Source organism: Thamnophis sirtalis, unplaced genomic scaffold, assembly GCF_051295495.1.
Source record: "Thamnophis sirtalis isolate CommonGarterSnake01/CBP01778 unplaced genomic scaffold, rThaSir2_p1.2 scaffold_5, whole genome shotgun sequence".
Taxonomy (NCBI): domain Eukaryota; kingdom Metazoa; phylum Chordata; class Lepidosauria; order Squamata; family Natricidae; genus Thamnophis; species Thamnophis sirtalis.
This window is the reverse complement of record NW_028261385.1, coordinates 138,389,991-138,415,966: the sequence shown is the minus strand read 5'-3', so window position 1 is coordinate 138,415,966 and position 25,976 is coordinate 138,389,991. Positions and strand designations below refer to the sequence as shown.

General features: G+C 42.8%; 1 protein-coding gene across 1 annotated transcript in view; it reads left to right on the top strand.

Annotated features, from left to right (window-relative positions):
* Window positions 1-25,976, top strand: part of VSNL1 (visinin like 1) — a 131,382-nt gene that overhangs the window by 60,557 nt on the left and 44,849 nt on the right. The window contains exon 2 of the mRNA XM_087716987.1: window positions 9,431-9,597. Within this exon, the coding sequence (XP_087573113.1) occupies window positions 9,436-9,597 (162 nt within the window). The 5' untranslated portion in view covers window positions 9,431-9,435. The remainder of the gene's footprint in view (window positions 1-9,430; window positions 9,598-25,976) is intronic.

The window sequence follows — 25,976 nt, the reverse complement described above, 5'->3', positions numbered from 1 at the left end:
TTCAAGATGTCAGTGATTAAGCCTTTCCTTCCCTCCGAGATACTTTAAACTTTGGCTGTCAAACTCTATTTCATTTAGGGCTGCATCAGGATTGTGTTTGACCTCTGGGCATGGCCAGGGGATGGTGGTAAGGGGTGGGGGTGGCCAGCTTGACATCACTTATGTTGGGGGCACCTGTGGTGGCCTGGGCGGGATCGGGTGATCCATTGTCTCCAGCACGCGGCCCTCCTGAGCTCCGTTTTCCCTGTCAGAGGCACTGTGGGCTAGTCCTTTGCGTTTCCAGGGCAATAGCAATAGCAGTTAGACTTATATACCGCTTCATAGGGCTTTCAGCCCTCTCTAAGCGGTTTACAGAGTCAGCATATCGCCCCCACAGTCTGAGTCCTCATTTCACCCACCTCGGAAGGATGGAAGGCTGAGTCAACCTTGAGCCAGTGAGATTAGAACCACTGAACTGCAGATAACAGTCAGCTGAAGTAGCCTGCAATACTGCACCCTAACCACTGCGCCACCTCGGCAGCCCTGTAGGCCAGATTTAAGCACCGCACAGGCTGGATTCAGCCCCCGGTAGTTGAGTTTGACATCCCTGCTTTAAACTAATTCCTCTGCCCAGCCAACTCACCCCCATTTTCTGTTCTGGTTTTCCAGCTGTTTTCTTACTTCCTTTTCAAGGCAGACTGGGAATATGTGAAGAAAAGGTGAGCTGAGATCCATGTGAAAGTTCTTCTGTCCCTTACTCTACCAGCATCACCAACCTTGTTGCAAGCCGTCCAGTCGCCTCGCAGCGAGATGGGCAGCAAATAAATTTAACAAAGAAACAAACAAACCTTGTACTTTATTCGGTCTGCTGGATTGTAGCAGAAGTGTGCAAAGCAGACAAGCCTTTGAAATCTGCCTTTAGTGAAGGTCACAGTGATTCCACCTTAACTGCAGTAATTGTCTTCCTAGAACATGGTTGTGTTTTCTTTTTGTTGCTCCTTCCATAATCTCCTTTCTTCTTTTTGATTTCACGTATACACAATTGCACTTGGTTTTTTAAAAAGTTATGTTGGAAGAAATGCCCACCTGGGTTCAGTTCCAAGTGGGGAAAAAGACACTGGAAACATGGAGGACTGCTTGGAAAGATGGTTTAATGGTGGAGAGGGCCACACGGTTTGAGACGCTGGGGGAAAGGGGAAAAGATGCTGAGAGTGCCCTGGTTTTATGCCCTCTCTTGGGCCTCACCTTAGAGTTTCCTGTTCCTGTACGAGAAATGTATCCCATTGGCTGTCAGACTCCCAGGGGGCGGGTGTCTTAGCTAACTTAGACTGTCTTTTGAATCCTAAGCTTGGTTGAGCTGTTGCTGGGTGATGATGTAATGAAAGGGGTTTGGGATTCTTATTATGGCTCTGCCTGAAGTAGGTAGATCTTTGTTATGTAGAATGGACTGGCTCAGGCCTTAATGGCCCATTGACAAAGGTGGCCGGGGCAGGAAGCTGCAGGGACCTGCTTTGTCTTTAAAACATATTTCTCCTTTAGTAGGGTTTCCTGAAGCATGCAGACTATTCCATCTTTTTTTCCCCCCTTCGGTGCCTCTTAGTTATAATTCTGAGCTGCCCGTACGGAGTGACTTTTGCAAATCCCTTGATCCTTCTTATCCATTAGTTTCAAAAAGTTGGAATCAAATTGAGTGTAATAGTGAAGGCATTGCAGTAGGACTGAATTGTGTCAGGTTCAAGCCTGCATAAAAAACTCCCTAGGTATGAATGACTGTGGAGAGGACATCCTTTTCCAGGCAGCATTGAAGCCAGTGTGTTCAGACCGCTTATGTCATCTGGACTTCAAGTGACAAGCAATAATCCAAACTGATCACCTGCTTCTTTAGTGAGAATAAAAAGTCCATCCAGTTCCTGGGCATACAGGATTACAAACCACAGGACATTCATCCTGCCAAGTTTCTTGGCTATTGTCCAAACCATTACAGCATCCGTAACCTACTGCAGCATTTATTTTGGTTCACCTGGGAGAAGAGAGGGGAAAATAGAGCTAGATAATCCTGAGTTTACTGATGAAATCCAGTCTCAGCCTTCAAATGTCTTCATCCAGCACCTTCGTAAAGCTATAAAATCAGGGTGTCAGAATGGACTGCTATGGGATGGCCACAGCTAAGCAGAAGCCTTTAAAACTCACATCTAATGGGAGGAGCAGAAGAATATTTCCTTACTGCGGCCTGGTGCAGATAGATTGAGGCGGAAGTGGTATTCAGCATGTTCTGACCAGTTCTGGAGAACCGGTAGCGGAGAATTTTTAGTAGTTCGGAGAACCAGTAAATACCACCTCTGACTGGCCCCATCTATTTTTTGCCTCCCAAGTCCCAGCTGATCAGGAGGGAATGGAGATTTTACAGTATCCTTCCCCTGCCACGCCCACCAAGCCATGCCACACCCACCAAGGCACACCCACAGAACTGGTAATATCTTTTTTTGAATCCCACCACTGGATTGAGGCGATGCTACAATTGTATGTGTATTGATTTCTTTGTTGCCCTTGAGTCAAACTTAACTCCCTATGAGAAGTCCGTGAAGATTTCTTTGCAGTATTTTCAGAAGCCGGTTGTTCTCGGCTTCTTCCCGGAGCAGAGACAAAATGACAGATGTCAGCTTCTGCTTTGCTATCGCTTCAGCTGCCATGAAACGGGGAGGGAGGGCATGGTATTTGGGAGGGGTTACTCATTGTGCTGGAGGAATGTTCTGGAGTTCACCGGCTGATCAGACTACGCATGCGTGGGTGTTTCCCGCCAGGACTAACGGCACTGACATTCCATCTTCGTGATGCCTTTTGAAGTTATCTCACACCTGACACTTGGAAGACTTATGATTGGACTGGGATTATGATGCCAAGGGGTGGGGAATGGGCTATTCTATATATCAATTGCTTTCGCGCCTAATTAATCAGACTTCGCTACGCTTTGCCTTTTAACCATTCTTAATTGGTAAAAGTACATTTGATTTTCCACACATGGAGTCCGGTGGTTTTTCTTTCCTAGTTAATTAATGGAGAGGAGCTGACAACAGGTCCAATGTCATTTTGCTGACTTTGTTCCTGACGCAAAACGGGAACATAGATCTACCTGCTCCTACTCCAATCAGACTAAATTGGTATACCAAATTGTTTACTCAGGAGTGAATATTAGTGAGTTTGGGAAGCTGACTCCCAGCTAAAATGGATCAATGTCTGCAGAACTCCGGTTGCCCCATTATTGAAAATTGTAATGGCTCCTTCAAAATAGTAGTGAGTTGCTTGTTGAGTTGGTGTGAAGAAGCTCCATTTTTCTTTTTCTTTGCAATAAAGGTAACAAGCAAGCATTTCTTATACTCTATAATATGGTAGTTCTCTAAGTAGTTAATATCTAGTCCTCAGATATTTTAAAAGGGTGGGAAACACTTATTTCTAAATCAGGACTGAGAACCAAAACTAGAAAACGAACAAATCAAGATACATTATTTGCTTCCTTCCACAGTTCCTTCCAAATGATTAAGAAAATCTATCCTTTTTTCCCCTCGTGAATGGATTATTTTTCAGAGTACAAGACGCACTGGAGTATAAGATGCAGCAAGGTATTGAAGAGGAAAATGAAAACGAAAAGTTTTTGCACTCTGCAATTCCCCCCAAAATGGCCCGTTTTCGCCAAAAACGGGCCTGTTTTTCCCCTCCCAAAAAGGCATAAATAGCCTTTAGGGAGCTTGCAGAGTGATCCTGGGGGGGGGGGAGCCAAAAACGAGCAAAAAATGGCCCATTTTCCACAAAAACAGGCTCATTTCTTGTTTTAAAAAGGGCATGGATTTAGGAAGCTTATAGGGTGTTCCTGGCAGTTGGGGGGGTAAAATTGAGAAAGAATGGTCTGTTTTTTGCTCATTTCTGCCCTCTCCAGCCCCCAGGAGCTCTCTAACGGCTTCCTAGAGGCTCTGCATGGCCATTTTGGTGAAGGGAGCGCAAAAAAGTGCTGTATTCAGTGTATAAGATGCACCCAGATTTTCAGCCTCTTTTTTGAGGGGAAAAAGGTGCGTCTTATACTCCGAAAAATACAGTACTTTCTAATTTAAGGGGGGGGGAGACTTTTTTTCTAGAGCTGTGCATCTCCACTTTGAAGAGCCTCCATTTCTAAGGCTTCTCCATGCCTTGAATAGAGCAGAAGGCGGTATTTTTAGAAGGAACGGAGGCAGGTTGCTGGCAAGTCTTCTCTTCAGCCATGTTTTTCCCAGTCACTTTGCTCTGCCAGTACTGACACAAGGTTCTTGTTTTGCATTAATATTTTTCTCATCTTTTTCCCCCCTCCCAGAAATTATATAAGAAAGGGTCCAACACATGACAGGGACCTGACAGCTTTGTATCGCTTCTATCTGCTTTTCACGCTGACAGGAGTATAAAGAAAGTCAGTCTTAAAAGAAGCCTGAGAACAGAGGAACGGTGCCCAGAGATCTGTCAAGTTATTACCAGGGCACAGCAGGGGAAGCTTCTTCATGGAAAATAACAGGAAAATTGGCCTCTTATCACATTGTGTGGAATATTCAGTATTTGCTTGGGATGTTTTTTTTCAGTATTTCCCCCCGTACACTTTGCATAAGTTAGGATCAACATTTGAGAACTTCCATTCATCTAGTAAGCATGGGGCTCTGTTCTGAACCCCCTCGTCCCACACCAACAGACACTCCGAGCCAAAGATAAGTTATGGCATTTAATTAACAGACAGAAAGGTCCTTGGCAGCAAACTGGCACAGACAAGTTTAGGCAGCAATCCAGCACAGATAAGCCCTGGCAGCAATCCAGCCTGCCAAGCTCATAACAATGTTCTCCGACATTCGTTCCTGAGTTGACTTCTGCAAGAGGGCCATGTCACAAGCAGTCTTTTTTATAGTCTGGAGAGGAGCCTAATGACCACCAGCTGAGCGCAATTACCTCCTGTAATTGCGTAATTGTTCCTGACGCCTAGTAGCTCTTCGATGGCGTGCATCCAGAAACAACTCACTGCTGACCTCTCCCTTGTCTCCTCCCCACTGGTCCAAGGCTCAGGCGCCTCCTGGTGGCCAACCAGCCTCTCTGCGCCCTGCTCGGAGTCGGAACCCTGTCCAGGGTCCTCCACATCCTCCAGAGCCGACTCAGAGGGCCCCTCGCTGTCGGAGACTGGTGGCAGCTCCAACAGCTCCTACTGGGCCATAACAGGGCTCTATTTTAGAATTGAGAGCTGCTCATTTTACCCTCTCCTGTGTTCTCAACTTCTGCATTTTCCACATCCAGAAATGTTGATGCTACAGTACGTATAAATGATAAAGACGCTTATAGTATGCTTCTTGCTCTAAAAGGATACAAAAGAGAGATTTTCAGCTGTTTTATTCTCAGCAGAACTCACAGTCTGGTATGGTCTTAGCTTTGCAGTTGGCCTTCCTTTATAAAAAAATTAAAAGGGTGAAAATTACCTAGTCCTGAATGCCCTTGTAGGAAGTAGCCTAGGCCGAGGATACCTGCGAGACCACCTACTGCCACTGGTAGCCTCCCACCGCCCAGTGCAATCCCACAGAGTTGGCCTCCTCAGGGTGCCATCGGCCAGACAGTGTTGGCTAGCGACCCCCAGGGGGAGAGCCTTCTCTGTGGGAGCGCCTTCCCTCTGGAATGAGCTGCCCTCAGAGCTTCGTATAATCCCCGACCTCCAGCCCTTCTGACGCGCCCTAAAAAGTTGGCTTTTCCAGCAAGCCAGCCTGGCCTGAACAAAACAAAATAAATTATTGATCATTGTTAATTTTAATTCAATTTTTTTAAAAAATGTTATTGTTAATTCTAATCGGGTTTGTTTGGGATATTCTATTTAATTTTTTTTAACTTTTGTAATATGTTTTTTTTAATGTTTATATGCCGCCCTGAGTCCTTGGGAGAAGGGTGGCATATAAACCCAATAAACCAAACCAAACCGAACCAAGTTATCAATGTGTCCCCTTCGCATCAGAAAAATTAAGAGCACCCATCAAGTCTCTCTTATCTGATCAATTTTTCCTGCAGCCTCTGTCCCCCCCTCCCTTCAACTCCAGGGTGATGGGATTAAGACATGGCCCTCCGGACATGATAGGATTAGCCCTCTAACCATCTCACCACATGGCACCTGGAAAGATTACATCACCCAGCAAGGCTCAACCAAGCCTGGGACTCAGGACAGCTTACAGAGTTGCCCTGGTATGGCCCCATGTGAGTCTGACAACCAATCAGAATACAAGCTCAAATTCAAAAGCCCAGAGAGGGTATAAAACCCAGGCACTCTCAGCATCTCTCCTCCTTTTTTTTTTTCCTTCACCCAACATCCTCAAGGCATGTGATCCTGTCCAACATTAAAACCACCTTTCCAAGCAACTTCCATGAATCCAGGGTCTTTTTCCCTACTTGGAACTGAACCTAGGAGGACATTTCTTACAACACCATCTCCCCCTTCTGTAACTTGGAAGATCCAAGATCTTCCTTAACTCAGAATGATTGAAAGAGATCGAAAGATGGATGGATGGATGGATAGATGGAGACACAAAATAATAATACCAGATGTATGGTGCAGGGGTGGGTTCTGGCTGGCACTACTGCCGGTTTGCTCATGTATGTGTTGCACGCGCATGCGCAGTGTAGTTAAAATTGTTCTGCACATGTGCAGAACTGAAAAACAAGATGGTGGCGCCTGTGGCGCTGCCCGGGGAACCGGTTCACAAGCATGGTAGGCCTGGGTATTCCAGTTCCAGCGACCCAGGCCACCAAACTACTACTGTTTTGGTCGAACCAGTCCAAACCGGTAGGAACCCACCACTGGTATGGTGTTTTCAACATTGGGAAGACATATAAAAACATTGTTTTCCCTAGTTTTCTCTAATATGTAGTTAGGGCGAGACTTCACGTATATAATATGGTGTGTTATTTCCTCCTCATTGAAATCTCAGGCCCATGCTTAACTCCCAAATGGTTCTAATGTTAAAGAGAATAACAATCAACTGATTATGATCTTAGCATGAGACCTTGGTCAGATGGCTAAGTGAATCTAGGGGAGGGCTCTCCAAAATACTACTTTCCTATCTTGATAGCAATAGTAATAGCAGTTAGACTTATATACCGCTTCATGGGGCTTTCAGCCCTCTCTAAGCGGTTTACAGAGTCAGCATATCACCCCCACAATCTGGGTCCTCATTTCACCCACCTCGGAAGGATGGAAGGCTGAGTCAACCTTGAGCCGGTGAGATTAGAACCGCTGAACTGCAGATAACAGTCAGCTGAAGTGGCCTGCAGTACTGCACCCTAACCACTGCGCCACCTCAGCTCATGGAATTGCCATATCTTTCAAGAAGCACAAATAGTATTCCTCTCTTCTTTTACCTCACGGATGTCAAATTTGTGGTGTCATGTTGTCATCAATGTGACGTTTTGCAACGTTTTTCCCCTTTGTGGAGCTGGGTTGGGCGTGGCCTGCGTGTGACGCATCCAGCCCATAGACCACCAGATCACACCGTGGCTCTATGTTATCCTCTCAATAATTTTGTAATATTGATGAGGCTAAGAAATAAAATCAAAATCACCCAATGAACTTTACAACAGAATTGGCCTACAAATCTGAGTACGATCCCAATCAAATATTCTAATCAGTACATCATACTGTACTTTACTGCATTCCTTATTTGTGTTCCAGAGATTTTATAACAATCATGACACTGTCAATTATTAAGATTACTGCAATAGCAGGGAGTGTACAAACTTAAGTACAGGATTTTGCAGCTTTTCAGTGGTGAGGCCAAAAGATTAATCATAAAGGTAAAAACATTACAAATTCAGGTGACAATCTCAAACCCATGTGAAAATTGCTAAATTCTTATCACAGGTGTTAAAATTTTGACACTGTCATCATTATTTTAATTTTGATATTTTTGCCATTTAGCAATGTTCCATTTACTGAATTATTATGTGCTAATTTATTAAAGTTACTGCCAAAGTACCATTTTATTTGAACATTCTAATATATAGATTATCGTTGTATAGTGTCATGGAAAAAAAACCCATTCATTGTAACGGTGTAGAATAGTACATGAACCCTTGGAAAGCATTGGGATCCATTTTCTGATAGACTAGATAATCCATGAATTACAGTTTTCTTATTCTCATTAATTAAATCTGCAATGAGAAGTCTCTGGATTCACAGCTTGATAGAAGCTCCAAACTGTTGTAGGGACTGTAATTAGCAAACTAGTTTTGTTAATAAAAGAAGTAGTGTTTGAGAAGAAGATGCAAGAATAAAGCCGTATAATTATGATTGAGGATTGTATGGAGCAGGCCTGCTCATCTGGCACAATTTCCCCCATTCAAGTTGAAGAAGGGAGAAATGGTTTTGTTTTACTGATTCAACAAATACAAGGGAATGAATGCATAGGATTACAGCTATTTGTTTATATTCAGGTTTTTAAGGAAGGCTGTTTAATAGCTATATTAAAAGCTGTTGAATTCTATAGAAGGATAGAGATTCTTGGTTTACCCAGTATCTTAAAAACTGAGGTGTTATAATCTGGCCAGACCATCTGCAAGGAAACTAGCTAAAAGAAGCAGCTGTCTCATTATTAAGAATGTTTGATATGGAGTTGCTATGTTTTGAGAAAGGCAAGGGAACCAAGATATTTCTTTGACATGATTTTTTAATGTTAAGTTGTAACTGTACATTTATTCTACCAATGTTCAAGAAAAAAAAATTGTACTCTTCAGGTACTCTGGTGAAAGATTAAGTAGCTGGACCTGTAATGATTTTATACATCAACTTTCAGCTAAATTTATACAATAATATATTGTCAAGATTTTTTGTGGGGCTACACTGATTAATGTCAACATGGGATGGATGGTCTTCCACCCCTGGAAAGCATTTGTTTGTCTGCCATAACCAGTGGTGGGATTCAGCCAGTTCGCACCTATTCAGGAGAACCAGTTGTTAACTTTCTAAGCAGTTTGGAGAATCGGTTGTTGGACAAAATCTTATTTTGTTTTTTCCACTTTTCAGGGCTAATCCTGTAAGGAAGGCAGGAAGGAAACATTCTGGTGTTGTTTCTAGCCTAATCTTTATTGCCCTGCTTGCAGAAACTGTCTCTCTGGTTAACTCTTAGTACATTGTAACAGCTAAGGAGAAGCGCCTATCGACGTGAGTGATGTTGAGTTGGCTACATCCACCCAGTCACATGACCACTGAGCCACACCTACCCAGCTGGTCATTAGGGCAGAGAACTGGTTGTTAAATTATTTGAATCCCACCACTGGCCATAACCAGTTACAATACCTGGGATTGATATCCAAAGGTAGCTTTAGAGGAGGTTGGCTTCAGAATAATTCCAGTAATTCAATGCTAACCGTCCCTTAGCGCAAATCACTTATAATAATATCTCTTTCTTTTTTTTCTTAGGCATAATGGGGAAGCAGAATAGCAAACTGGCTCCTGAAGTGATGGAAGATCTGGTGAAGAGCACGGAATTTAATGAACATGAACTCAAGCAGTGGTACAAAGGATTTCTAAAAGATTGCCCTAGCGGAAGGCTGAACCTAGAGGAATTTCAGCAGCTTTATGTTAAGGTAAGCTCACAGTTTGTGGCATGTCATACCCTTATCAATAACATGGCTCAAGACTAATTAATTGCATCATTTGTAGCCAAGCTACTTAGAGTGTTTTTTTAAAAGCAGCAAAAACATAATCAATGACAAATATGCCAAATATATCATCTCCTCCTCCTCCTCCTCCTCCTCCTCCTCCTCCTCCTCCTCCTCCTCCTCCTCCTCCTCCTCCTCCTCCTCCTTCCTTTTACAATAAATACATAGAGAATGTCCCATTCAAGATTACTACTTTAGACCCTTTAGAAAGTGAGGAGGCCACCTAGTACATGCTAGGCCACTTCCTTCTTCTACTTAACACAAAAGCATGTCAAAGAATTGTTAATAAGCAATGGAACGACAGCACAATTTTTAATATTCTTTCCTTCCTCCTGTCTCACGTTGGGTTTCTGGAAAACACTTTGTAAACATCTGTGTGTGTGAAGTGTGCATATTTTCTGGGCTTATATGCTACTTCAGTGGTAATTGATTCTAAGCAACATATGTGCTGCAATTATCAACAAAATCCTTCGTCCTTATTAAAATGTGTTGATGAAGAGACCGTTCTCTTTATTTTTATTTTATTACATTTATTCATTTATTAAATTTATTCTCTGTCCATCTTCTTGTCACTCTGATTAGTTTACACTCTGGTAAAACAATATTACAAGAGGTTAAAATATAGAATAAATACATTAAAAACATTAAAATCAACAAAGAAATAACTAGGCAGGGAGTAAACAGTTTTCAAAATAATATCAGAATTGTTTCATTCAGGTTAAATAAATTAATTTTTGTCTTTGGAGTAAATTATGTTTATATAGAAAACTTTGCAATAGTGGTGAATACATGCAGAGGTGGGTTCCTACCAGTTCGCACCTATTCGGTAGAACTGGTTCATCAAATCTACCGAACCGGTTAGAAGAGGTTCCACCAGTGGACCCGGAAAGCAGGCCACACCTACAGAAGAGGTTCCAAACTTTTTTGAAACCCACCACTGAATACATGGAATAGAAAACTTTTCATTAACTAGCATTAACTTTTTTAAAGGAGAGGAGATAATGGGCGCATGAGCTTTTCCTGTGAGCAAGCCCAATAAAGATGATAACTGAATATTTGAGAAAGATACCATGAAGGATCACAACCTAAAATTGAATGAATCTATTTAGAATGTATTTGTACAACTAAAAGAACTTAGTATTTATTCCTTTTATTCTTGCTGGTCCACATTTACTTTAAATGTTTTATTATATATAATCCTTATGTTTTTCCTCACTCTCTCATTTCCTATTTATCTCCTCAGATGTGCTGTTAAACACACACACACACACACACACACACACACACACAATGTTACTTGAAACGGCACATCATACAAAGTACAGAAGATTTAACTGATCTCTGTATTCTTCCACAGATGTACTCAAAATAGATTCATTTTTTCCAGATTTCTGTCCCAATATATATGTGACAATTTGGAGGCTGTTTATTCTACCACTTCTTTATTTACTTCTGTTGGTTCACTGGGGATTTCCAGTGGCTGAGGACTACCACTCCAGCAAATGAAAATAACTCCATTAACTGTGTTTTCAAAGTCAATATGGATTCCAGAAACAACTCTAATATAGCCAAACAGGCAAAGATCCTGAAAACTTGAGAGAAGAGTTGAGAATCAAGTTAAACGAAAAACAAATTTTGGTCCAAATAGAGGATTTTCTTAGGCAGATTAATATCAGCTGAATTTAGATGGGCAGTAAGGATCTGTAACCACAGTAATACCCACCACTCGGTATAACTGGAGTCTGAAAGTGACCAGGAACCCAATATTTTCCGTAAAAAACTATTTCAAATATACTGTATACAACACAGTTTCATATCCATTCATGAGGGCCATATTACATTTTCACTGAGTTGATGCAATTTTATTTCTAATTTTGACTGGTTAAAACTGAATTTGGGGAGGTGACATCTAGATTGGTATACTAGATATCGATCAAGATGTCTAGATACAATTCCTAGGTTTACGCTGCGTGACTGAGCAATATTTCAACTGATTATTGCAATGTCATGGAACATGAGAACTGACATTGTTCCTGGATTGTCTGAGGTTTTTAAAATGAAAGTTGGATATGAAAAGCTGATCAGGGTAAAGACTTTCAGGTTCAACTTATTTTTTTCCCCTCAAGGCTAAAGCATTTGTTGAAAGTAAGTGTACTTGCAAGTACTTATGGTTTACTAGATGCTAACCAAGGATAGACGGCTTTCTCATAGATCTCCCTGTAGAAATATACTGTATGCAAGAACAGGGCAGACTAACTATACTGGATCATTACTAATAGCAAGATATTACTAATAGGAAAACCATATTGTTCCTCATGGACTCACTTTGTCGTGGCACGACAAAACCGCGCTCGACTAAAGCGCGCCCGATTAAACCGCGTCGCTGACTTCATCAACAGGGCGACAACAGCGAGCGTGGAGAAAGAAGGGCGCTTTAAATAGCGCTTTGAAAGCAAGCCGATTCAAGTTAAGGTAAGGGTTAGGTTTAGGGTTAGGTTTAGGGTTAGGTTAAGGGTTAGGGTTAGGTTTAGGGTTAGGTTAAGGGTTAGGATTAGGTTTAGCGTTAGGTTAAGGGTTAGGTTTAGGGTTAGGTTTGGGTTAGGTTAAGGGTTAGGGTTAGGTTTAGGATTAGGTTTAGGGGGGTTAGGTTTAGGGGTTAATTTTAGGTTTAGCGTTTACAGCGTGCTTTTTTCTCCGCGCTGTTGTCGCACTGTGATGACGTCAGCTACGCGGTTTCGTCGAGCGCCCTTTAGTCGAACGTGGTTTTGTGGTGGAACCTCACTTTGTAGCACAGTAGTGAAATATAGACTGCATACAATTGCAAAGTCTTTGAGATTTGCTTTCATCACTGTTAATTTTCTGAAACTGGTCTGATCAACTCTGTATTACAGTCATGGATCAGCATAAAACTTATCTGCTATTACATATATTGAAAATCACATTCTTAACACTTAAAACGTAGAGAGAGGTCAATTTGACTGCATGCTGCTTTGTCATTTTTATGGTCTAATATTATAAAAGATAACAATGTTTTATATTATTTAACCTAGGGCCTTATTGTAGTTCATTGAAAAAGGAAGAGAAAGGGTACGGGATTCTTCCTGCCTGCAGGTGTCATGCTTAATAATTTCCACTAACTATATTGTTATTATGCTTTTGTGGCTCTGTAGTTGATTCTGATTCAATCAATTTTTCAACTACTTATGGATGATAAACATTTATGATGAAGCTTATTTTATGGGGGAAAATCTATTTTATCAGAGGCAGTCGTTCTTCATTAAACTAAACCTGGTATTCTGTATAGTTAGAAATTCCAGTGGGCTTGTCTTTTCAGTAGAAATGGAAGGGTTTTGTGGCTCTCTAAAGACCAGCAAACTGATTGCAACACAAGCTTATTGGCTGGGCTCTAATCCATGAAAGCTTTTAACAAATCTGTTTGTCTTTATGCAGCCCCAAGGCTGTTGTTTATGTTTCAGCTGCCCCTCCAGAAGACTACCTATAATAAAGTCTATTTGATTATATTTCGTGGTATGAGAGAACAGATAATGGATGGTGAAAAGACAGGAGCAGATTTTCCCAACCTGCTACAAAACTACACACACAGACCAATGGAGACATGCTTAATGCAAGACTGAGATTGGAGTACAGGATTGCAATGAAGGGCTGTAATGTCAGCCAGCTTGGCCAAGATGAAACAAGATTCTCTTTTTGATTGTCTAAATCAGGGGTAGTCAACCTTTTTATACCTACCGTCCACTTTTGTATCTCTGTTAGTAGTAAAATTTTCTAACTCCCCCCCCCCTCCCGCCTGGTTCCACAGTAATGGTGATTTATAAAGTAGGGAAGTAACTTTACTTTATAAAATTTATAAAGCAGAGTTACAGCAAACCCCTACCGCCCACCATTAAAAGCTGGAATGCCCACTAGTGGGCGGTAGGGACCAGGTTTACTACCACTGATCTAAATCTTTCACCCTTCCATCGTGGGTATTTCTGCATTTTTCATCTTTGTGCTGCCCTTCAGTTTTATAATGAAATTTATCTCTAGCCTTGTGAAGGAAAAAAAAAAGAGGGGGGGAGAAGAAAGAACATCTTAACTAAACAGACATGAACTTATATCAGCTATCACCCAAGTGAAGCAATTTCAGATGCTGTCAAGGATTAAGCATATGCTTCATTTTCCTACTGACATGTGACGACATATGGTTTATTCTTTGTTGTAATGGAGTTCAAAGTATCACAACATTATTACAGCATTGTTTTCTTTGTAGACTTCTTGAATGTGTCATTAAGAAGGGTAGAGACACCTTTTTTAGAGCCTGGTTCATCACTGGCAACGCAACGTTTGGTCCTGTTGTTATGTAGCTTCCTATAACACTTCAGTTTTCTCTCTCAAGAACCGCCTACTCACATGAAAAGAGCGTGTGGTGCCAAATACTTCCTCACATAGTAGGCAACAGCAGTTGCTTATAACTTTGTGGGTTTGTCAGGAGCCAGAAAAGTGTTGCTTCGTGCCACACTCGCTCAACCATTGTCTTATTTCCAAAAACATGGCTATACCCCACATACAGTAGCTTGGAGACATTCTTGCCAAATAAAATTAAAAGGGAGAGAGATCAGTGCAGTGATTTGTTTGGGAATGCATACCTGCCCAGAAAAATAAGTCAAAAATAATCTGATGTGACAGAAAGCTTTTCGGTGGCTGTTCCTTGTGGAACACCTTCCCTCCAGCTGTTCAATATAGCGCATCTTTTTAGTCATGTAGAAGGCTGTTAAGAACTTGGTACCTTTAGTGTTCTGACCCCCCTCGTTCTACACCAAAGCACACTCCGAGCCGGAGATAAATTACGGCATTTAATTAACAGACAAACAGGTCCTTGGCAGCAAACCGGCACAGACAAGCTTGGCCAGCAATAAACAGAGATAAGGCTTGGCAGCAATCCAGCCTGCCAAGCTCACAGTAATGTCCTCCGACATTCAATCCTGCGTTGACTTCTGCAAAGAGGGGCGTGTGCACAAGCAGTCTTTTTATAGTCTGGAAAGGAGCCTAATGACCACCAGCTGAGTGCAATCACCTCCTGTAATTGCGCAACTGTTCCTTATGCCAAGGTGGCGCAGTGGTTAAAAGCAGCACTGCAGGCTACTGCTAGATCAGCAGGTCAGCGGTTCAAATCTCACCGGCTCAGGGTTGACTCAGCCTTCCATCCTTCCGAGGTGGGTAAAATGAGGACCCGGATTGTTGGGGGCAATATGCTGACTCTCTGTAAACCGCTTAGAGAGGCCTGAAAGGCCTATGAAGCGGTATATAAGTCTACTGCTATTATTATTATTATTATTATTAGCTCTTCGATGCCGGGCATCCAGGAACAACTCACTCCTGGTCTCAGGCTCACTTTCCCTTGTCTCCTCCCCACTGGTCCAAGGCTAAGGCACCTCCTGGTGGCCAACCAGCCCCTCTGCGCCCTGCTCGGAGTCGGAACCCTGTCCAGGGTCCTCCACATCCTCCAGAGCCGACTCATAGGGCCCCTCGCTGTCGGAGTCTGGTGGCAGCTCCAACGGCTCCTGCTGGGCCACAACACTTTAGTAAGATACCAGATAGGACAGGATGTTAGAATAGATAGTATGGAAGTAGGGCAACTGAGTCTGCTATGGGGCATTCTAAGGGGATAATTAATTTGTTTTATGGTTTACTGTTTTTTCTGTTTTATGATTGTTTATTAGCCTTATTGTTATTGTGAGCTGCCCAGAATTGCTTAAAGTGGGCAGTCATATAAATGTGGCCACAGATTCATTCTCCGAGTTTGTGGGTTGGTTCCCAAACATTTAGGGGATGTCATTGTCAGTGTTCTGTTCTGCTCAAAACAGAACACTGACTTCCCCTAAACTTCCCTGAAGATGCTACCTAACCTGGCAACGAAATGTTTGGAAACCAACCCACAAGCTCAGAGAATGTAACTTCATTGCAAATCATATGGATCTTATAAATGAATAAATAAAACATCTCAAAGGTTGAATGGGTAGTTTACCTCCTGATAAAAGTGTATCTCACCTCAATTATCAGAGGGGTCATTTTACGAGAATAATCATACCATGCTTTCAAAGTTAAACCTATTTGTTCAAAAAGGTGGGAGACCCCTTCTTCCCCACCCCCTATTACACTTCATATCAACTCCCTGGATGCCATTCTACCTTCTTAGCCAACGTGGGAATTGATTCTTGGAATTGAAGGTCCACATATTTGGCAAGGGTGAGTGCCATGTACCAGGTTTTTTTTTAAGACCAGCCAATGGCTGCCGTCAACGACATAATTTGAGGAGCGGAATTACTCAGAATTTTGTAAGCAGTGGTAGTCTCTACTCAGGGAATCCTTGACCAATGTTACTCAGTTTCACTCAGGCTGTTGAAAGTTCATAAGCCGAAATAAGAGAGTCATGATCAATTGCAAGATAGCTGGTAAATTGTAATGCTGGCTTGCTGGGTTTCATAAAAGTTTGTTTGGCTGATTATGTGAAGCTGTATCACATTCTGGCTGAGAAAGTACACACTTGTTTGCTGAGCACTTGACCTAAGAGGGTGTTTCCCAACCTCTGCGGATTTAAGATGTGAGGACTTCAATTCCCAGAATTCCTTAGGCAGGAGAAGGGCTCACAGCAGTGGTGGGTTCCTACCGGTTCGGACTGGTTTGGCTGAACTGGTAGTGGTTTGGCAGCCTGGATCGCTGGAACCGGCAGCGACCCAGGCCTGCCAGGCCCCCGAACCGGTTCTCTGGGCGGCATCATAGGCACCGCCATCTTGTTTTTTGCTTCTGCACATAGACAAAGCATTGTGCATGCTTGCACAGCATGCATCAAGCTCTTGCATGGCGCAGCTATGAACAAACCAGCAATAGCAACTGCCAGAACCCACTCCTGGCTTACAGCTGCAGCCTTCCTATTAATCTGGTGATGTGATTGTGGACAAAGCGACATTTCTCAACTGCTTAGTCTCAGACAACATCTTTTAAAAGGAAGTAGGTATTTGTAAATAGATCAATAATCAAGAATGAGAAATTTTGTCAGGGAAGCTAGTAGAACTAGGAGATAGGATAAGATATCTCAAATCCTGCCAAAAAGGAAACAAGAGGGCAGCTGTTCTGACCCCCTCCTCCGTCCAGTAACGAATGTTGAGACAAGCTTAACTGGAATGTACTTTAATAGCAAGACACCAAAACCTCAGTGGCTGAAAGCCAAGCAGAACAAACAGATAAGGACCTTGGCAGCAACTCAGACAAACTCAGGCAGCAATAAACACAGATAAGGCTTGGCAGCAATCCAGCCAGCCAAGTTCACAGTAATGTCCTCCGACATTCAATCCTGCATTGACTTCTGCAAAGAGGGCCGTGTGCACAAGTAGCTTTTTATAGTCTGGAGAGGAGCCTAATGACCACCAGCTGAGTACAATCACCTCCTGTAATTGCGTAATTGTTCCTGACACCTATTAGCTCTTCAATGCCGGGCATCCCAGAACAACTCACTACTAGCCTCCGGCTCACTCTCCCTTGTCTCCTTCCCACTGGTCCAAGGCTCAGGTGCCTCCTAATGGCCAACCAGCCTCTCTGCGCCCTGCTCGGAGTCGGAACCCTGTCCAGGGTCCTCCACATCCTCCAGAGCCGACTCATAGGGCTCCTCGCTGTCGGAGTCTGATGGCAGCTCCAACGGCACCTGCTGGGCCACAACAGCAGCTGTAGTGACTTGTTGTTTGTATCATATTTACTTTCTTACTAGGTATCTTAATTATACCTTTCAATTGTTCTGGAGAAGAAGGTGAAAGAACTGGAGGCCACCTTTTCTTATTTGAGATACATCAGGAAAAGTGAGATGTAAATATTCAAATAAATACCGTCTAAAAACCTTTTAGATTTGGATATGTAATATTCAAAGAATAGCACAGTTTAGGAAGTAAGTCTGCCTGATCAAATATGAAGTGCTGTCTACTCTTTTATTATTCCTCTGCAGGCACCGATCTTGGTTACAAGTGTGTTTCAAGCACTTTCCTTAGTGTTCTGTTGGCTCCCCGAGGAAATGCCTGGTGCTAATACTAGGATGGTGAAATGATTTCTGTAACGGAGTGCTATGAAATTTTAAGTGTAGGCTATGGTGTCCCTAGAGAATGCAGTGGAAGAAATTACATAAAGGAGAGGAACAATTTTCCAAAACATACAGAAAGTGTGTTCATAAGCATAGTGGCAAAAGAGAAAAAGCTTAAAGTTTGATCTAAGGTTTCATGAATTAGGGTTCATTTTATCAGAAATATGAATTTCCTTTGGCAACTGGCAATCATACATTGGAGAGGTGGGGAAAGAAGGCAACAAATGTCAGGAAAAGCATCTGGGGTAATTCAGTTGATACTTAGGCACTAAGAAAGTAGTGTGTGGCAACTCAGCTGTAGGAAAAGGGCTTTCCAACTTAAAGTACTGTACATTTCTGATTTGGGCTTAAAAGCTGTTGCAGTATGTGGGGAGAAACAGGCTCTGTCTCAATTAAGATCAACTAAAGATCAACTAAAATAATTATAAATACAAGTAAGAGAATACCTCAGATTTTAAATGTTAAATATTTTAAAATAGATTTTAAATATTTAAAACTAATTCACCAAATTGCAAAATATTCTTGTGAATGTATTAAAATATTATATAGTTAAACTGCTAAACTAGTTTGTGATTCAGTGGTGGGTTGCAGGCGGTACGCCCCGGTACGGGCGTACCGGAGCCTGCCCGGAGCACGGGATTCCGTTCCGGTACGGTGCTCCGGAGGGCCCACCTGAGCTCCTTACCATGTTTTAAAGCTTTCGGCGTTTCTGCGCACACGCATGGCGCATACAGCTGGAGCGTCGTCGAGGCTTGCAGAAGCATCATTTGCAGCTACAATGCATGCATGTGCCGTGTGCATGTGCCACGCACGTCCATGTGGGTGACGCCGGAACCCACCACTGATGTGATTGCACACAAAAATCATTGTGAACACATATTTGAACAAACCAAACACATATCAGGAAAACAGCATAAAAACATGCAAATGTTATATAGTTATACCATGTTAATATTAAAAAAATACTTTTCTACATAAAGCCATGGCAGGTGTAAGAAATTTTCTTTTGGAGAAGTTAAACTTCCACTCCAACAATATAAAGCAAAGATCATTCTAAAAACAGGTAGAATCTCAATGAGGAAGCAGAATTCTGAAAGTAGGACACCACTTGTTAAAGAAAAGACAATGAAGGAACACGTGGTCTTAGAGCTTCAAGTTCTTTTAGATCACAAAATCAAATTTGCTCTGCAAAATGACTGCATTTCAGGTACTTGGCAACCAACTCACCTGCAAAAAAACTATTCTCCAAGGCACCTGAGTGTACAACAAGAAGCAATGGGTGGAAACTAATCAAGGAGAGAAGCAACTTAGAACTGAGGATAAACTTCCTGCCAGTTAGAACAATTAATCAGTGGAACCGAAGTTGCCTCCAGAAGTTGTGAATGCCCCAACACTGGAAGTCTTTAAGAAGATGTTGGATAGCCATTTGTCTGGAACGGTATAGGGTTTCCTGCCTAGGCAGGGGGTTGGACTAGAAGACCTCCAAGGTCCCTTCTAACTCTGCTATTGTATTGTATTGTAATAGAATATTACCTGCAGCAGCAGAGGGCAGTATTTGGCCAACTCAGAATCTTAGCAGTAGCAATAGCAGTTAGACTTATATACCGCTTCATAGGGCTTTCAGCCCTCTCTAAGCGGTTTACAGAGTCAGCATATTACCCCCACAGTCTGGGTCCTCATTTCAGAAGGATGGAAGGCTGAGTCAACCTTGAGCCGGTGAGATTAGAACTGCTGAACTGCAGATAACAGTCAGCTGAAGTGGCCTGCAGTACTGCACCCTAACCACTGCGCCACCTTGGCTCTTCCCAGAAAGTGGCCCAGATTAAGAGGCTGTGCGTTCCCAAACTGGATGGGGGAGAGGGGAAAAAGGTTTGGGGTATCCACACCCTAGAATCTCTCAGGATATATCTTACAGGTGCTAGCTTTAGTTTAGCAAAATTCTACCCATTAGGTGCAAGCATATAATGGACTGAGCTCAATTGGATCACATGACCTTTTCTCTGAGCTTGGGACTGACACCCCCTTTATAACCGGTGGCAGCAGTCCCCATTCACAGGATCCCAATTTACAATGTTTTCTTCCTGTTTCCAACAGTGGTGGGTTTCCAGTTTTTTTTTTTTTACTACTGCATGCACAGAAGCGTCTGGGCAGGTGGGCGGAGCCTCCTGCCGCTGCTATTACTGGTTCGCTCGATCTGGGACGAACCAAGAGCAACCCACTTCTGGTTTCCAAACCTTTAAGCCAGTTTCGGGGGGGGGGGGGATGATCCATAGTAATACATAGATAGAGCCATAGTGGCACAGTAGTTAGAATACAGTATTGCAGGCTAACTTTGCCCACAGCCAGGAGTTTGATCCTGATCAGCCCAAGGTCAGTCAAATGAGGACCCAGATTGTTGGAGGCAATATGCAGCCACTGTAAACCACCCAGAGAGTGCTGTAAAAGCACTATGAAGAGGTATAAAAGTTTTAAGTGCTACTGCTATTGCTAGATTCACTTAATGACACCTGGAAGAAATACTCGTAAAATTGGGTTTGGTCACATGGGTGTCTTGACTTACGGCCATCATGACTTGACAAAAGTCCCAGGCTCCATTACTGTTCAGCAATGTATTTCATGCTGTAAAATATTTCCAATTTATATGCAGCTACTATATTATTACCTAGATTGTCCAGAACTACCTGGAGAGCTCGATCCAATACTCACTGTTGAGCTGCAGTTCTAGCTCTCGTTAGCCCCATTACCAAGAAGCTTGGCAAAAGAAGTTGAATTGAGATAAATCATTCCGGGTTTAAGTTTTTCAGAAAGAAGATAATTTGTCTAGAAAGGGGTTCCACCACAATACCGCGAAGGCCTTATTCGCGGAGACATAAGCGCGAAGGGCTAATCCGCGCCGTTTAAAGCGCTAAGGAAAAACGCGACCCTACTGCGATGACATAATCGCGGAGGGCAAATCCACGCCTTCCAAAGCACTCAGCACCCTAAACCTAACCCTAAACCTAACCCTAAACCTAACCCTAAACCTAACCCTAAACCTAACCCTAACCCTAAACCTAACCCCTAAACCTAATCCTAACCCTTACCTTAATTTAAATCTGCTTTCTGCCGCCGCGCTGTTTAAAGCGCCCTTCTGTCGCCGCGCTGTTGTCGCGGCAGTGATGACGCGCGGTGATGACATCGCGGCTTTAGCGACGTGGTTTTATCACCGCTATTTTGACGAGCGCGGTTTTGTCGTGCCATGCTAGAAAGGTTGTGGTGGCCTAAGAATCATTGGAAAAATAAAGCTTAAGCCAGAAACAGAGGTAGCATATATGGACCTATGACTCTAGCTATATATATATTAGGTTAACATTGGCTAATTTTTTTACATGTTGAATTGAGTCAGAATCATTATATATTTTAACCTCTGGTTATTCTTAATACTAAAAATAACATTAAAATATTTAACTCTTTAATTGAGGAGGTGCTAGTCATTTGCTAGGTATTTTACTCACTCCCCAAATCTTTGGTTTATAAAGTTCAGTGAATTTTCTGTCTCAGGATTCTTGACATTGGGCTGACAGATGAAAACATAAGCTGTTCCACTTGTCACCGCTTTTTCTCTCCTATTACTCCAGAGCATGTGGAAACCAACCACATGTCTTTATTCCTCCTACCCTTGGAATATTGACATTAAGCAAGGAGTAACAAAATCCAATCAGTGCTTCCTCCAGCTTAGGAAGGGCTTCAGAAACTTGTATTCATTCATTCAATATCCCACCTCCTAAATTCCAGGAAATCTGCATATTTTCTCACCAATCATAATTGACTTTTGCAGTTTATGTTTTATGTGAATGATTATCATCGTGGCACGACAAAACAGCACTAGTCAAAGTAGCGGTGATAAAACCGCATCGCTAAAGCTGCGACGTCATCACCGTGCGTCATCACCGCCGCGATAACAGCGCGGCGACAGGAGGGCGCTTTAAAACAGCGTGGTGGCAGAAAGCCGATTTAAATTAAGGTAAGGGTTAGGATTAGGTTTAGGGCTTTGCTTTAGGGTTAGGGTTAGGGTTAGGTTTAGGGTTAGGTTTAGGGTTAGGTTAGGCTGAGTACTTCGGAAGGCGCGGATTTGCCCTCGCGCTTATGTCAGCACGGTAAGGTCGCATTTGCTTTAGCGATTCGGACAGCGCGGATTAGCCCTCACGCTTATGTCTCCGCAGATAAGGGCTTCGCGGTATTGTGGTGGAACCGATTATCATATCCATATAGTATATGAATAATTTGGAAAAAAACAACAACTCAAAACCCTAAGCAGTTGATCTTTAGGGCGAGCCCAGACCTTTGGGGAATTTAAAAAAAAAAGAGTTACCCTTCCCCCTTTCTGAATTTTAGCATCATAAATCCCCAAATGAAAGAGAACAGAACAACATTGTCAGAACCCAAAAGCACAAATGCCATGTGTGGGGGATTCTTTGTCACACAGCTTGTCCTCCAGAAATGAAAAATCACTGGCCCTCCAGATGTTGCTGAAATCTGAGACCCAAGAGATATCAGCATATCCAGGGCTGAATGATGCAGGATGGATACTGCTTCATTGAGGAGACGTTGAAAGTCTATTAATATGCTATGTGAACTGTTGTGACTCAGCAGAAGTTTGCTGTGAGTTGAGTCGGGATGCAGGAATATTGCTCCAGCTGTTGCTCGTTAGTGTCGTCTTCTGGAGATAAAAGGACTGATGGTGCCACGCCCTGGTTGCAGAAGTCAACATTCGTCGTTCGTTCGTGGTTTGTCGTTCATCGGTCGTGGTTTGTTTGTGAGAGGCACTTGGATAAGTGATTTGCTTTCTGTAACCCTGATTCAAAGAGACACTTGGAGAAGTGATTTGCTTTCTTTCTGTAAACCTGGTTTTGCTGTAAGAGCTCTTTGTTTTTGTATTCTGCTGCGTAACCTTTTTGCCAGAGACTTTATTTATGGTTTTTTGGGGGCTCGCAGCCAGCGTGAGCCAGGACTGATAAAGTTATTTCCTTTTAAGTCTGTCTGACTGTTGTCTGTGAACGAGCGAAGAAGGGGGTCAGAACAGTGAACTAAGTATGATTTGCAATTACAAATAGGACAGAGCTATAGAGGCTGACCATGCCCAATCTCTCCCTGGGAAGTAGAAGCCCAATGTTCTTAAGAGCCAGCATAGGTAAGCTGTCAATACAAACTTGGACCATAATAAAGTAGGGGTCAAAATCTCTTAGACTTCTGCCCTTGCATTCAAACCCAATTACACCTTCTATTGAATCAGCTCAAGACATGAAGTTATGAGAGAATAAGGCAGATGGCACATGGGGATATAAGGGTTAAGGTCAATGTGCATGGTCCTTTCCTGTATCTAAATTTTAAAGCCTCACTTGTTCTGACCCCCTTCTCCGTCAGGAACGAAAGCCAAAACAGAAGTACAAAAGAATGTTTTAATCAGTCCAGGCTCTCGTTGGCTGCAAGCCAAAATAAACAAAGAGATAATCACTCTGGCAAAAAGTCCTACATTCCGACGCAGCACTGCAAACAGGCTTCTCACAGCAACTCACTTGAACGTGAACGAGAACGTTGACTCCTGCAACAAACAGTCTCTTTTATACTCAGGAGAGGATCTTAATCAGCATCAGCTAAGCACAATCATCTCCTACAATTACGCAGTTGTTCTTTACGTCGAGTAGCCCTTCGCCTGCATGCATCCTGAAACAACTCCTAAATGTTTTCCTGAACACTCCCTCTGATCCAAGACTCCGTCACCACCTGGTGGCCGACCAGTCTCTTCTCGCCCTGCTCGGAGTCGGCACCCTGTGCAGGGCCCTCCACCTCCTCCAGGGCCGAATCATAAGACCCCTCACTGTCGGAGTCTGGCGGCAGCTCCAACGGCTCCTGCCGGGCCACAACACTCACCTATCCAGATAAATGATGTAACAAGGCTTTGAAGAAGCAGCTTTTCCTTATTGTGTTTACAGCACTCTGATCATAACTGACAGATCAGCAACAATTATGCACTGTCACAACTGGTTTCTTTCCCGATAGAGACGAAGCGCATTTGAACAGCATCGTTTATAGGCTGGTGCCTTATTAATGAGCAGTCTAGATATCTTGTGTAATTGTGAAAGACAGTAGTTGAAAGTCAGGTCATGTTTCTGCTAATCATGGACTGTGAACATTTTAGCACCTTGGGATAGCATCTTTATTTTCGTTAAATAAAGCAAATTTGTCTGTCATTCTCTTTGGTTTTCACTAGAGTTTGCATGAATTGCTGTATTTTTCTCACCAGACCGACTGATTGCAGAGCTGTTCCAGTCTGCTTGGTGTTCAAGTTTGCTCTCTTAATTATATATCTCCAGCAGGACAAAATAGCACAGAAGAAAACATTTGTGCTGGAAGATTAGGTAGCCAAAGCTAGAAGTGGAGTACAAAAGGAAAGAATTTGCTTTATTTCCTCTGTGCCTACATTACAATGGGTGTTCACTGATTTTACAAACTCCTTGCTGCTTGGGGATATCTGTTTCATCTGAGCAGTGCGTAGAATGTGGAAATTAAATTCGGCTATCTCCTTCAACAATAAATACCGGTAACAAATATCAGAACCTGAAATATAAATTAGCCACTTTTTAAATACAGGAGGGTACTAAAAGTTAAATCTAGGGAAGTATTAGTTTAAAAGTCTGTTAAAAAACCCCACAATTAATATAAATCTAATGATGCTGGTGTAGGATAACCTAAGAAATATACAGTAGAAGTCCTTATGCATGGATCAGGTCACTTCCAAATGTAATTTGAGGTGACTTTTAGGGGGTTAAAATAAACAACTACAGTTGCCCACTAATCAAAATGAATCATATTTGCTTATTAAACTTCAAGGACCTTTCGAAACAACTCTGTAACTCTAGGAATGATGCATGCACATTCTGGGTGTTTCTCACTTGGAAAATGCAATGCCTCTTCCCTAGGACCTTCATTTGAATGTCTGTTGCTTATGTCCCATTTACTGTTGCTGATCTTTTGAACATCTGATCTGCATATACGATGCCTGTTTTTACCTGTATGCTCCGGAACGTCCTTATTTCTAGGCCAGTGATGGCTAACTTTTTGGTGTCAAGTGCCCAAAGTGCGTGAAAGCTCAAAACGCAACACGAGCACCCCCTGTGCTTGTGCGTGCGTCCCACGTGCAGGCACCCCACCCCTGAGACCATTTTTGCCTTCCGGGTTGGTGCAGGAGGCCTTCCAAGCCCAAAATGGGGCATGGGGGGAACGCACACAAGCAACCCCCCAAAATGCAATGTGAGCGCCCCCTGCACATGCACGGCAGAGACCCGAAGACCAGCTGGCCAATGGGAGGTGCACATGCATGCACAGTGGAGTTGGGCTGGGGAAACGGCTGGCGTACCCGCAGAGAGAACTCTGTGTGCCACCTATGACGCGTGTGCCATAGGTTCGGCATCACAATTCTAGGCTATTCTTGCAGCAGATTGAGGTTTGTAATCTACTTATGAAAGACCAGGACTCGATACCACGAAGGTGAGAGAAACAGGTTTATTTGATGTATCGAGTTCAGCGTGTTCACACACCAAAATCTGAACTGCCTGGGCTCTGCCCGGGATGCTACTTTTATGCCGTGTTCCACACTGTGCATTCTCAAGGCGTTTCCATACACGAGACAAGCATGACATTTCGAAAAGGAGAAGTTCATTTGGAATGTTACAGAGAAGTACATAGGAGAAATACAAAAAAGAGAAGTTCCTATTTCGTCTTAAGCTGTCAGCAGTTTTTACCTCTGTTCTATCTCTCACCCACGCCTGGCTTCCTGTGCCCCTCCTTTACAGGGTCTTGCCACACTGTTCAGCCCTATTTTTAATACTTATGAGGAAGTTGGAGAGAAAGTTCACTCCAGCTAAAAGTCAACTTTGGAACTCCAGGGCACTAGAATGAAAAGCCAAGCTAATATGAATTTATAAGGTCCATTCTATTAAGACCACCTAACTTGGCCAGCCACTGGTGGGTTTACCTGTGCACCCCCCTCCTGCATCACTATTAGATTACTAGACTGTAGAGCCCTTGAATCCATGGGAATCAAGAAACGCCTCTATTAATGTTTTATTAAATAGAGTTCAATGAAACTTCCTGGATAGCTCCCTTGGGGAATAAAACACTGTATCATTTATATTGCACT